Raw genomic sequence first — 14,078 nt, forward strand, 5'->3', positions numbered from 1 at the left:
GAATGCTAGAAATCGTGGCAGATTTGATGACAACATTATATCTTGGCAGTCTTGTGTTTCCATGGTTAAGGCTCATGCTAGGATTATGGGAAACTCTTCTAAGAGGTCTTCTAATGGATCTACATCAAACTTTACTCTCTTAAAGCAGTTTGACATTACTATTCATCCTAGTTCCATGCTAGAACATTGGAAGTTATTTGGTCTCCTCCATTAATGGGATGGATAAAGTGCAATGTAGATGGTGCTTCAACCGGTTTTTCTAGTAATGCTGCCTGTGGTGGAATCTTTAGAGCTCACCATGCTACTCATATTATGAGCTTTAGCTCCTTCTTACGTGATGACACTCCGGAATCGGATGAACTTATTGTTGTTATTCAGGCCTTAGAGCTGGAAAAAGAGAAAGTTTTTGATAAATTATGGATAGAAATGGATTGTAGTTTTGTTGTTCAAGCTTGCAACAATCATACTCTGGTGCCTTGGAAACTCCGGTCTCGTTGGCTCTCTTGTTGGGATTACACGTTAACTATTGATTTTAGGATATCTCACATCTTTAGAGAGGCCAATTTTTGTGCGGACATCTTGGCTAGCATTGGTTTAATTTCCAAAACTACAACTACCTACAACTATGTTCATAGAGATATCAATAGAGATTACTTGTTAGACAAGAAGGGTACCCCTAGGCTTAGACTTTGTAATTAAGGGGTCTTTGTTTGGTCCCCCTCTTGTGTATTTTGGCACCTCTTTTTATTAATGATATCTTTCCTCTTTGTTTAAAAAAAAAACAGCATCACCTTCATATACATCCATATAAAAATCTTTTCCCACACCTTCAAACTAAAATGGATTGAAAAATAAATGAATCAAAATTTCATCAACTTTGAACCAAACCGCGAAAACCTTATCATGGACCATTTAACCTGTCACCCACCAAATTATATTTGACATTTTCTAGTTCTTATTATTTTAGAAATGTTTTTGGTGAAATGGAAATAATTTTTCCGAACAAAAATTTTTAGTAGTTTATTTAAAATTTCTGGTAAGTTGCAATTAATTTTGGAAATTTCAAAATTTGTGGTAAACTCCTGTAAATTTCGAAATTTCTGGTAAATTCTTAGAAAATTTGAAATTGCTGGTAAAATCTTCAAAAAAATTCAAAATTTCTGATAAAATCTAATTAAAATTGCAAAATTTCTGATAAAATTTCCGAAAACTTGAAAGTTTTTGGTAAAATCTACTGGAAATTTTAAAATTTCAGATAAAAATTTTCGAAAATTTCAAAATTTTCTGGTAAAAATTTTCAATATGCACCTGAATTTTTCGATATCACCTAAGTGATTTCAAAATTTTCCATGAAAAAATTAAATAATATTATTTTGGTCTTTTCATACGCTAAAGTGTGTTAAAATATAAGTGTGGGGATTCCAGAATAATTTCTACTTATCATAGCACTTTCATCAAGTTTCATTCTAATGATTTCAACCAAAACTTTTTCACTATGTTTTGAAAAATAAAATTCTGAGAACCAAAACTTTTTCAAAATGTGTTTAAAAAATAAAATTCAAAATTTATGACTTTGAAACAATAATTCCAAGCGGTGGCTTGGCAAAGCAATTATCTAAGACAACAAAACAAAATTCATCTAGAAGTCAATTATGTCAAAATGTGCAGTTACCAAGATAGGACGTTTCCACATTAAAATAAACTTTAAATACCAAATTAACAATAAATATAAGAAAGTAAAAATAATAGCTAAAATTTTAATAATGTGAATAACTTATTTATATTTACAAAAACTAAAACTAAAAAAATATATAATAAGATATAAATAAATTAAATTATTTTTAGTCAAAGTATAACAAAACAAAACAAAAATAAACCTATTACATGTTTAAAAATTATAATAAAGTATTTAAATAGTAACAAAATGATTTTTAAAGAAGAGTTTTATAATCTCCCGTGACTCTTCTTGACTTAAATAATTAGTCTATAATTCGGTGTGGAAATAAGTCAGATTTTAGAAGAATTAAGTCTTTTTCACGATAAATTTTAAAAATTTAAACATCTGATTTATTATAAAATATTTATTAAATACTCTAAGCTTTTTTAATTTTTATAAATTTAGTATGACCTCAAAACTTATTTATTTATTTCTTTCAAAAAATTATATATTACTTACAGTTATGTGAAGATATTCGTCTGATCTGATTTATTTTTATTTTTACTTACAGTTGTGTGAATATCTGATTTATTTTTATTTTTATTAAAGTTGTGCGTATTCATTTTATAAAAGAATTTTATAAAAGAATGAGAACTCAATGATAGATGATTGCTTGCTTCCATGATTATGATTATTTTAATTTGAACGTGAAGCAAGTTGTGATATATTGTTTATGGCTAAAAACTTCATATAAAAAGACAATTTTTCCGTGTCCTGCTCACAAAGGAGAGTGTGCAAGAGAGAGAGACAGCTAGAGCTAGAGAGAGAGAGAGGAGTAATGGTGATGGCGGCAAGAGACATAGATGAACTGCCAAAAAACGCAGCAAACTACACAGCCTTAACGCCATTATGGTTTTTAGAAAGAGCTGCTAAGGTTCACCCAAACAGAAAATCTCTCATCCATGGATCTCGCCATTTCACGTGGCAGCAGACGTACCAACGTTGCCGTCGATTTGCCTCTGCTCTTTCTAACCATTCCATCGGACTTGGAAACACTGTAATTCTCTCTTCCTTCTATCTCTTACTTTTCTGTAAATTCATATTTCATATTACAGTTATTTTGCTTTCTCTTGATTTCTAGATTTTAAAAAAACTATCTATGACGGTAAAAACGGCCCCACAAAACGGTATTATATATATATATATATATATATATATATATATATATATATATATATATATATATATATATATATATATATATATATATATATTGCTTGCGACATCAATATCATTGAAATCGTGAAAACTTTTATACGCTGCATGCTGACTATTTGTTCAAAATCTTGATTTATATCTTTAGAGTGTGTTTGGATGAAACATTTTAATAAGGTAATGTAATGTTTTGAGAGAATTTAAAATGAGTTGTACAAAATTTATTGTGTAGATACAAAAATGAAGAATTGTTAAAATGATAAAAATTTATGGAGTATTTCATCTAAAATAAATTTAATCATTTTGAAATGACACAAAAAGCTAAAGAATTTGAAGTTGCTTTCATACTCCATAAAATGTATGTTACTATTATTTCTTCAAATTTTGCAAATTGATCCTCATATTTTCCAAAATTATAAAATTGACCCAAAATTTTTCAAAAACTTGCAAATTGGTCTTTAATAATTTTTAAAATTTATCTTTTGATCCTTCAAATTTTTAAAAATTGCAAATTAATCCTTACATTTTAATTTCTTAATTTGGCCCAAAAATTTTAAATTTTATAAAAAATAACCCCAAAAATCTAACAATGAATTATCTTAATACTCCATCCAAACAAAATAATTTAAAAATAAATAAATTTAAATTAAATAAATTTAAATTAAATTTTTTAAATTACTTTAAATTTTAAATATTTTTAAAATTTTTAATTACCTCCTTCAAACAATTTAATTGCAATGTTTATTATGGTTCAATAATTGCATGCTTTTAGGAGTTCAAAACAGTGAACTTCTTTGCCACGTGAAAACATGACATCTCGATTCCGTGATCTAGATCCTCGTCTTTCAAAGTTTTTACATCAACCTTTCAATAATTCTCAATTGGGTCATGCTAACGAGTGCCCCCTGGGTACTCTTTAAAGATACTAAATAAAGAAAATATTGACAAAAGTCAATATTTCAAATTCCAATACATTTTCAATGCATTAAATACACTCATTTTAAGAAAAATTTACCACTTTAATTACTTAAAGAGTCCCCAGGGGCACTCGTTAGCATTTCCCTAAATAAAATATTCTTCATTAATACGGTGAAATAAAAAGTAGTTAAAACGGTGAAATAAAAAAAAAATGATAATACATATATTAAAGATGATAGTCATATATTCCTTTCAAAAAAAAAAAGATGATAGTCATATAAGATTTTATACATTAAATTGTAAAATATATTTTAATTTCTATGAAATTCACAATTTTTATATTTAATATCTACAAAAAAAATTATTATGCAAAATATTGTCTCCAACCTCAGTATAATAGTAGTCAACAATAATTTTCTTGAAAAAAGACAAACAAATATATATTACTTATATTCATATTTATTTCACTACTTCAATCATTTTTCTATATCATTCACTAGATATATATCTAATAAATTGTGTACATAATTGAGGGATTAATATAAGAATTTAAGACACAAAAGATCCAGATCTCCAATGAAATAAAAGTATTTGGAATTTACTTTTAAAAAACAAACATAATAATTAAAGAGTTTAAAGATAGTGTACTGAGGGTGTAAATTAACTTTACACATACAACTAATCAAAATTCTTACACTTACTATGTTATATTAATTTTTTAATTAAAATTATATTTTAATTAGATACATGGTTGTAATTGATTAAGAGTGTAAAAATATTTTACATTATAAGTGTATATCATTTTTTTCTAATAATTAAATACATAAAAAAAGTTAAATATAACACCACGTGAACAAGAAAATCTAGAAACAATATCATTTTACAGGATTCAACTTAGCAGTGAAGATTTGATCTTGAAAACGTATTTCTCTTAAAGTTCAAATCTTCACTACAAGTGGATGGAAGAATTTATTTATTTTTAGAGGGAATGTCCATTTTAGTCCCTCACAAAAATTATAAAGGACATATTAGTCCCTGAGAAAAAAAGTTTCTATTAAATCCCTTATAAAATTTAACCGAGCTATATTAGTCCCCCAACTAATATTTTTTTTAAATATGTTTTTTTTCTTACTTTTAAACCGTAACTGGACTGTCAATGAAGACCCATTTTAGTCCCTTACAAAAAAAAAGAGTACAAATTAGTCCCTAAGAAAAAAAGTTCATATTTAATCCCTTATAAAATTTAACTGAGCTATGTTAGTCCCTTTTTAATATTTTTTTCAAAGGATTTTTTTCTATTTTTAAACTGTGACTGCACTTAACAAGATAGATCTGCTTTCAAAAATTGGAAACTTAGACAAGATAAACCAATTTTCTTCCAACATATCATGTGTATTATTTTTGCCACAAGTATTATTTACAAAAGTAAGAAATTAGCATAAATCACCCCAGTAGCGGAACTAAACCTTCTTAAAAGATCATTAACAATTGAAATAATAAAAACACCTAATACACAAGAATACATAACAAGAAAAATCGTAGTCACCCATCCATAAGTCTGATAATAAATCCAACAAAAAAAACATCATGGTATTGCGATGATTTATCTACAATTCATTCACAAATAATTTCAAATCGATAGTCGTAAAATAGGAGTCCAGTCACGGTTTAAAAATAGGAAAAAATCGTTTGAAAAAAATATTAAAAGAGAGACTAACATGGCTCAGTTAAATTTTGTAAGAGATTAAAGAAGGATTTTTTCTCAGGGACTAATTTGGACTCTCCCTTTTTTGTGAGGGACTAAAATGAGTCTTCACTAGCAGTCCAGTCACGGTTCTAAGTAAGAAAAAATCCGGTTTAAAAAAAAAATTAGTAGAAGGACTAACATAGCTCGGTTAAATTTTTTAAGGGATTTAATAGAGACTTTTTTATTCTCAGGGACTAATCTGTCCTCTGCAGTTTTGTGAGGGACTAAAATAGACCTTCACTCTTATTTTTATAAGTTGATAATAAAATTGCAATTGCGTGTTATCCAGCTCTCAATAGATCATTTATGTATTTTTTTTTTTATAAAAACTCATAATATTTATTGTATAAAATATTATATTATATTATATAAATAATCAAACATATTTTTAAATAAAATATACATTTTAAAATTTTAAAAATTATATATAAATATTTAATATAGATGAGAGATATTCTTAAACCAAGAGTAAGTTATTAACACTTACTCCAAATCTAGACCATTGATTCTTCTCAATCTAATGATTAAAAATATTATATAATAAATGTGGAGTAAGAATATTCCTTCTCGTCTTCTCGTATAGTAAGTGTTAATTTCTTGTATAATACAAATTAATAGTATACAAGAAATTTATAAAGTAAAATATAAAATAATTTAATATTAATTTAATTATATTATTAAATAATATTTAATATAAAAAATTGAATATAATATAGAAACAAATTTAGTAGAATGTCACAGTTCAATATATAATAATTTTGAGTAAATAACATAAATATATTAATATAATTTGTAAAATTTCTAATTATAGGGAACAGACTACTCGTGCTCCTTTAGATCCAATGGATAACAATTTTATGGGCGGAGCTAAAGAAAAAAAGTCCTTATAATATTTGGAATATAATTTTAAGATTTAAATCTTATATTTATGGAGTTTTTAGACTAAGGCTAGCATATAGTTTATAAATTTATACGATAATAAAAAGACCCGTTTTTAACCGTTCTTTTTATTGCACTTTATAATTTATTTATTAGTTTATTGTTTTTTTTTCAAATTTATTTTTCAAACGTTATTTCAAATAGCATATTTTAGCTTATAATTTACAACTTCTCATTTTCTCTTCCTCTTCTTCTTATTATTTTAACTTAAATCCACTATTATTCTTTATAATTTATTTTAATTTAAAATAAAATAATTATTTATTTAGAAGAGGGTTATATTTACTACAAGAGTAAGTCAATATAACTTAATCCACATCCTGACCATTTATTCTTTTCAATTTGATGGTTAAAAATAATAAGTAATTAATTGTGGAGAGAGAAAACTATTCCTTATTATGGTTAACCATTAGATTGAAAAGAATTAATGGTCAAGATGTGGAGTAAGTTATAATGACTTACTCTTGGAGTAAATATAACCCTCATCATTTATTTAATATTTTTACGTTATTTTAATTTATCAGCTAATTGAACTGGTAATTATACCAAACACTTCAATTAACTTATAAGCTATAAGTAGGGGTGTGCAAAATATCCGGTTTTGATGTCCAAATCCATAACCAAATCTAAATCACTTTTAAATATCCGGATATAATTGAATGTTTATTAACCAGTTTAGTTATTAATGGTTTGATTATTCATTCATATAATCTGGATATAACTAAATCGTTATTAACCAGTTAAGATATTTTGGATTCGGTTATAATACGGTTATTATCCAAATTCAAATATTTTAATTCTCAAAATAAATTATTTTTTTGAGAAAAATAATTTGGAAAAAAATAATTTTCAAAATTGGACTTTTTTTTAAAAATCGATTATATAATCATAACCAAATTTATAACCAGTTTTGATTAAAATATAGTTATGATTATAAATCCAAACCATTTAAATGGTTTTAAAATGATTATGGTTTGGTTTTTGAAAATAACCAACCATGCACATCCCTAGCTATAAGTCATTATCAACTATAATTTATAAACTATCAACTATCAACCATCAGTCATAAACTATCAGTATAAGCTAACTTATCAGTCAATTGTCATTTTTATCAAACATGAGCTAATATAAATTAATCCATTTTAACAGTTTTAGATTAAGAGTCTTTTTGTTTTGGCTTTTTAAAAAAATGATTTTTATAATATAACATAATTTTTTGTAAAAAAAATTTACAAAATTTTTTTCATAAAAATTTCATTTAAATAGTTCTTTTTAAATGTTATTTTAGATATTCATTATTTTATTTATTTATATTAAAATTTTTAAAAAATCACTTAATGTTAAAATTTTCTTTTTATAAAAAAAATCATTTTTAAAATATAAATTATTAAAAAGAATTACAATTTCGACTATCTTTTGATTTTTAATAATATATATTTATATTATAGAATGTCAAAACTAATTTTTTAATTTAGAAAAAATAAATATAAAAAATAAATATATTTTTTTAAAATAAAACAAATAACACTTAACATGATTTAAAAAATAGACGAAAATGACTAAACAACACAAACATGCAAGTTTTTTATAGAATTAAAATTGAAAATCTTGAATTTTTTTTGATTAACATATATTTGACCATTGTATTGTCTTACCCATTCTCTTTAATAACAACTACGCACTACTAATATTTAATATTATCCAGACCCAAATAATCCTTTAAGGTGTGCTCTCTATATTTAAAAGAAATGTCATTATAACTTACTGAATTTACGTTGTTAGAGTTTTCATACGTAATGAAAGCACCAAAAGATAAAAATAAAACAAATGGAAAAAGTAATCGTTATGGATATTGCATAAGATAACACAAAAAAACAAAAATTTGGACTTGTTTGATGGCGGTGCTGACATAGCTCACATTTTTATATTTTTGAAAAAGACAAACTCACAGTTAATAAAAACGAATATAGTCATTTTAGTAAAATTACTAATAAATATTAAGTTTAAACTTTATTTATCTTCATGTTAGAATGTAAATACTTTATTAAGCCATTATAACTGTTTTTGTTTAATTTTGTTTATCAATAATAAAATTAATCAATCTAATAATTTATAAAATATTATTTATCTATAAAAAATCATTATTAAACATATAAATATAAAAATATAAATAAATATAAAAAAATAAATTTATTTTCTAAGTGTAATAACTGAATTTCTATTTTAATATAATAAAATTTATACAATTTAACATAAATTATTGGTTTGGTATTTAAATATGACATCAATGTTTCTTATAATTTGCTAATGCAAATATATTATGAATATATATAAACTAACAATTAAAAAATTTAAAACATTTATAACAAATATTTAATTCCTCCCATTAAAATAAAAAAAATAGTCTTTTTATATTATAGTTGAATTAATAAATAACGATATTAGCCTATGATTTAAGAGTTCAATTTAATATTTTCTTTGAACATCTTTAGAGTTGCCAATTACGAACGTGTGGGGTACTATGATACTCCTTTTTTACATCTATATCAGGTCATATAATTTTACCATACTCTATTATTTTGGATCTATTTGTCATCTTTGTTTTTTATGGTGTTGAACTTTTTGCCAACCTAATTAAACTTGACTTTTAATTAATCATTTCACTTTTTTTCTAAATCCTATTTTGTCTTTTTCAATAGAGTTTTACTAAGTTAAATCTTTTTTAAAAGTATTTTTATGTTGAATTCCTTACTTGTATCCCAAAGACTTAAATTAGCATTTCTCTTTTTGGTATGTTCATTCCATTTCTCTTCTTGGTATGTTCATTTCATATTCTTCAACAATTTGCATTTGCAAAAATTATATTAAAAAATAATTATGCATTCTATATCTCTAATTATAAAACACTTCTAAATTTTTTATTTGTTTATTTATATAAAATTCTTCACAAATTTTTTTTTTAAGCAAGATTTTCATATAAGGGAGAACTAAGGGTTCTCCAACCCGATTACACAAATACACGGGACAAAACCCGACAAAAAGAAAAGATTACAAAATCAATTGCTACTTGCAAAATTCGTAGAAAGAGTAATTGGGGTGTGTAATTTTTCCACAAAACGACCACTTCCAAACCAAATGCTTAATATTCCAAACGGTATTATTCACATTCCAAACTTCACACATGTTTTAATATTTTTTCAATATACTCTTTATTAGAACTATCAATTTGTTTATAAAAATAAAAACTCATATTAAATATCTATAAAATAAAAAATAATTTAGTAATAATTACATAAAAATACACAGTAATTATAACCCTAATATTTTAATATGGGTAAAATATGTCACAGCGTTTTATATAGAGACTGATAGAGTAGTATAATTATTCCATACTTTTTTTTAATAATTATGATTAATTATTTTTGAAAATATATAAAAAAAACTAAAATATTATTTCCAAAAGGAATCAAATTCAAGGTCTTTTGAGCCGCATCCTATGTTATTACCATTAGATAACAAATAATTCTCATGATTTATAATAATATTAAATAATTTTAAATTTATTTTAAAAAATATAAAATTTATAAGCATTGGTCTCAAATCTAAGCTCCTTAAGTCACTTTACAAGATGAATTCTTCTTAATATTTCTAACCATAAATACATAACTTGATAAATCAAAATAAATATTTATTAAATAACACAAATAAATATTTATCTATTTCAAATAATATACAAATTTAAAAATAAAATTAATAAAATATAAATTTTAAATATAATTAATCAAATAAAAATAAATTAAATATTGTCTAACTGGAATTAAATAACACAAAAATAAATATTTATTTATTTCAAATTAATTCAATTAATTAAATAATAATTAATTATTAAAATAATTTTATTTTGGGAGTAAGGAAGTTTATTTTATTATATTGAATTTTGCATTTATAAGAAAGGGTGATGATAAGTTTTTTTAAGACATGTCTATCAGAATTACTTTCTCTTGTTTTAAATATATAAAAAAATAGATCAACAAAAATTAATATATTGAGCTTATCAAATAGTACATCTAATTTTATTGATAAATTTTTCTCATAAATTTAAAATCTTTTTAAAATGTTTTTTTTAATATTTTTCTTTTGTCATCTATCATCTTACACAATATTGTAATGTGTGACATAATTTTCTTATACTACTGCAACAGGTATCTGTCATTGCACCTAATGTTCCAGCCATTTATGAAGCTCATTTTGCAGTTCCAATGGCAGGGTCTGTGTTAAACACAGTGAATATTAGGCTATGTGCATCCACAGTAGCTTTTCTTCTTAGTCATTGTAATGCATCAGTTGTAATTGTGGATCAAGAGTTTTTTTCATTGGCAGAAGAAGCATTGAAAATATGGTCTAACAAAACAAACACATTCAAGCCTCCAATCTTAATAGTGATTGGCGACGAAAACTGCGACCCTAAATCGCTTAGATACGCGTTGAGCAAAGGCGCCATTGATTACGAGGAATTTCTTGGAAGTGGTGACCCGGAGTATAGTTGGAAAGCGCCCGAAGATGAGTGGCAGAGCATTACCTTGGGTTACACATCAGGAACTACTTCGAATCCGAAAGGTGTGGTTTTGCATCACCGAGGAGCGTATCTTATGTCTCTTAGTGCAGCAATGGTTTGGGGAATGAATCAAGGAGCTGTTTATCTTTGGACTCTGCCAATGTTTCATTGTAATGGTTGGTGCTATACTTGGACACTTGCAGCTCTCTTTGGAACTAGCATATGTCTCCGTCAGGTAAAAATAATGTGTGATGCAATACAAATGGCTTCTTTAGAATTTAGAAAAATTTAGTTAATCAACTATTTGAACAAAATATATGCAGGTATCAGCAAAGGCGGTATATGAAGCCATTAGCCAGTACAAAGTGACTCATTTTTGTGCAGCGCCGGTGGTCCTTAATTCGATTATGAATGCCACGGTTGAAGATACAATACTCCCTCTACCACATGTTGTTGATGTGAATACAGGTGGTGCACCTCCTCCTCCTTCTCTACTTTCCGGCATGTCCAAACTCGGATTTCGCGTGATGCACAATTACGGTCTGTCAGAAACCTTTGGCCCGTCCGTATACTGCGCATGGAAATCAGACTGGGATTCGCTTCCAGCAGAATCCCAAGCCAGACTCCACGCGAGACAAGGTATTCGCTATATAGCCTTGGAGAATCTTGAAGTAATGAACCCAGAAACAATGCAGCCCGTTCCGGCTGATGGTAAAACTATCGGCGAGATCATGATGCGAGGTAATGTGGTGATGAAAGGTTACTTAAAGAATCCTAAAGCTAATGAAGAGGCGTTTGCGAATGGGTGGTTTCATTCTGGAGATCTTGCTGTGAAACATGTAGATGGATATATAGAGATTAAAGATAGATCAAAAGATATTATTATTTCAGGTGGTGAAAATATAAGTAGTGTAGAGATAGAGAATACTCTATACTCACATCCTGCAATATTGGAGACATCAGTGGTTGCTAGGCCAGATGAGAAATGGGGGGAGTCTCCATGTGCATTTGTGACATTGAAACCAAGTGTGGATAATAGTGATGAAAAGAAGTTTGTTGAGGAAATAATGAGTTTTTGTAGGGATAAAATGTCTACCTATATGGTCCCAAAATCAGTTGTGTTTGGGCCATTACCTAAGACAGCTACTGGGAAGATACAAAAGAATCTACTGAGGGCTAAGGCTAAGGAGATGGGGGTTGTGATGATGAGCAAGTTATAATAATCAAATTAGAGTAATATAGTTGTTGCTTAATATTTCCTTTGACCCAAAATAAATTTCATATCTAATATAATCATTATCCCAAAATAAATATCGTTTTTGATTTTTGATGTAATTTTAATTTTTATCTTTCAATTATATCCATCAAATTAATATTTTCAATTTATTATTCTCTTAGAAATGTTTGTGCAATGTTTTCTGCAAAATAGGCCTCCTATGAACCATATACGAAGTGGGTGTAGTATAAATTCGGCCACTAATTCAACTACATCTTTACTCTGTTATAAATTTTGGATTGATGTGATTTTCCATTGTATCACTTCTATTTATAACATTAATATTTACGAAATTGACTTAAAATATTATTATATATGATTTTGTAGTAGTCTATTATAAGAATGAAAATATAGGGTTAAATATGTTTTTTTTTCCTATAAAATTACTAAATTTTGTTTTTGTTCCTATTAAAAAAAATGACATGTTTTGGTCACCACAAAATTATTATGCACGTAGTTTTAGTTCCTACTACTAAACGGATATGTATTTTTGAATGATTATTTTACAGATATGTTTAGAACGTTATAAAAAGTTCTTCGAAAAAAAACTCAAAATTTAATTTCTAAGTCGAGATTTGCGTTACTTTTATCATTATCTTTTGAAATTTAAAAAATTCATATTTAATTCTTCTCATTTTAAAAAATTATATAATTTGCTAAAGAAATATTTTATAGTATTTTAAACACGTGTGAAAAAAATTATTCAAAAATTTAAAAGTTTAAGGGTAATTAAACTGTTTTCAAAATTTTAAAAAATAGCAGAGATTAAAACTGCATGCATAAAAATTTTGTAGGGACTAAAATATAAAAAAATTTATAGGGACTAAAAATGAAATTTGAGATATTTATAGAGACTAAAAATATACTTAACCCAAAAATATATACAATCAGGGAGAACCAGTCATTCTTTCTATATCTAATTTTCTAACAAGAAAATGATGATATGGATACATAATGGCATTGGTAAAAAAAATATATGAAACTGGAAGCTTATTACTAATATGAGGAAGTGATATTAGTTGATCACCATATGCATCACGAATTGATTCACAATCGACTTCGATATGCTTGATGTGTTCATGAAAAGTGAGATTTGCATCAATTTGGATGACACTTTTATTCTAATCATAAGATGATGTAGGCCTTCTTTGAGGAAATCCAAGCTCAACCAAAAGATTGTGAATCCAAATTATTTTTGAACGAGTAGCAGACATAGCACAATATTTATTTTCATTGGAAGATTTAGAAAATTACTTCTTACTTTTTTATGAGATCAATGAAGAGCCAAGAAAAATGCATCAACTAATGACCAGTCGTCTAGTGTCAGGACACCCTGCCCAATCAACATCACTATAAACATTCAATCAATGGACTATACTATAAGGAAAGAATAAACCAAGATGTGAGGTTCCTTTCAAGTAGAAAATTATATGACAAACTTATGTCAAGTGAAGATGGCGAAGAGAGTGCATAAATTGACTTACTAGTTGAACATCAAATAATATGTAATGGCAAGTAATAATCAAGTAATTAATGCTACCCACAAGGTAACGATACGACAAGGGATCAATCAAAAGATCAACATTATCATGATAATTTTTAATATTAACCTCAGGAAGAGTTTCCAGTGAATTTGTCGATTAGATACCAGCCATTGAAATCAAACTTATGGTGTACTTGTGTTGATGGAGGTAGATTCCCTTAGGTGTATATTGAACCTCAAGACTAAGAAAATAATGTAGGTTAACAAGATCTTTCATATGAAATGAGG

At 26.2% G+C, this 14,078-nt stretch overlaps 1 protein-coding gene across 1 annotated transcript; it reads left to right on the plus strand.

The window, feature by feature from the left end:
• Window positions 1-2,397: 2,397 nt before the first annotated feature.
• On the plus strand, window positions 2,398-12,533 carry LOC131634006 (acetate--CoA ligase CCL3-like). The gene is made up of 3 exons (XM_058904672.1): window positions 2,398-2,714; window positions 10,679-11,266; window positions 11,355-12,533. The coding sequence occupies exons 1-3, from the start codon at window positions 2,496-2,498 to the stop codon at window positions 12,249-12,251; spliced, it is 1,704 nt and encodes a 567-aa protein (XP_058760655.1). The 5' UTR covers window positions 2,398-2,495; the 3' UTR covers window positions 12,252-12,533.
• Window positions 12,534-14,078: the final 1,545 nt, after the last annotated feature.

Source organism: Vicia villosa, unplaced genomic scaffold (assembly GCF_029867415.1).
Source record: "Vicia villosa cultivar HV-30 ecotype Madison, WI unplaced genomic scaffold, Vvil1.0 ctg.001205F_1_1, whole genome shotgun sequence".
NCBI classification, from domain to species: Eukaryota; Viridiplantae; Streptophyta; class Magnoliopsida; order Fabales; family Fabaceae; genus Vicia; species Vicia villosa.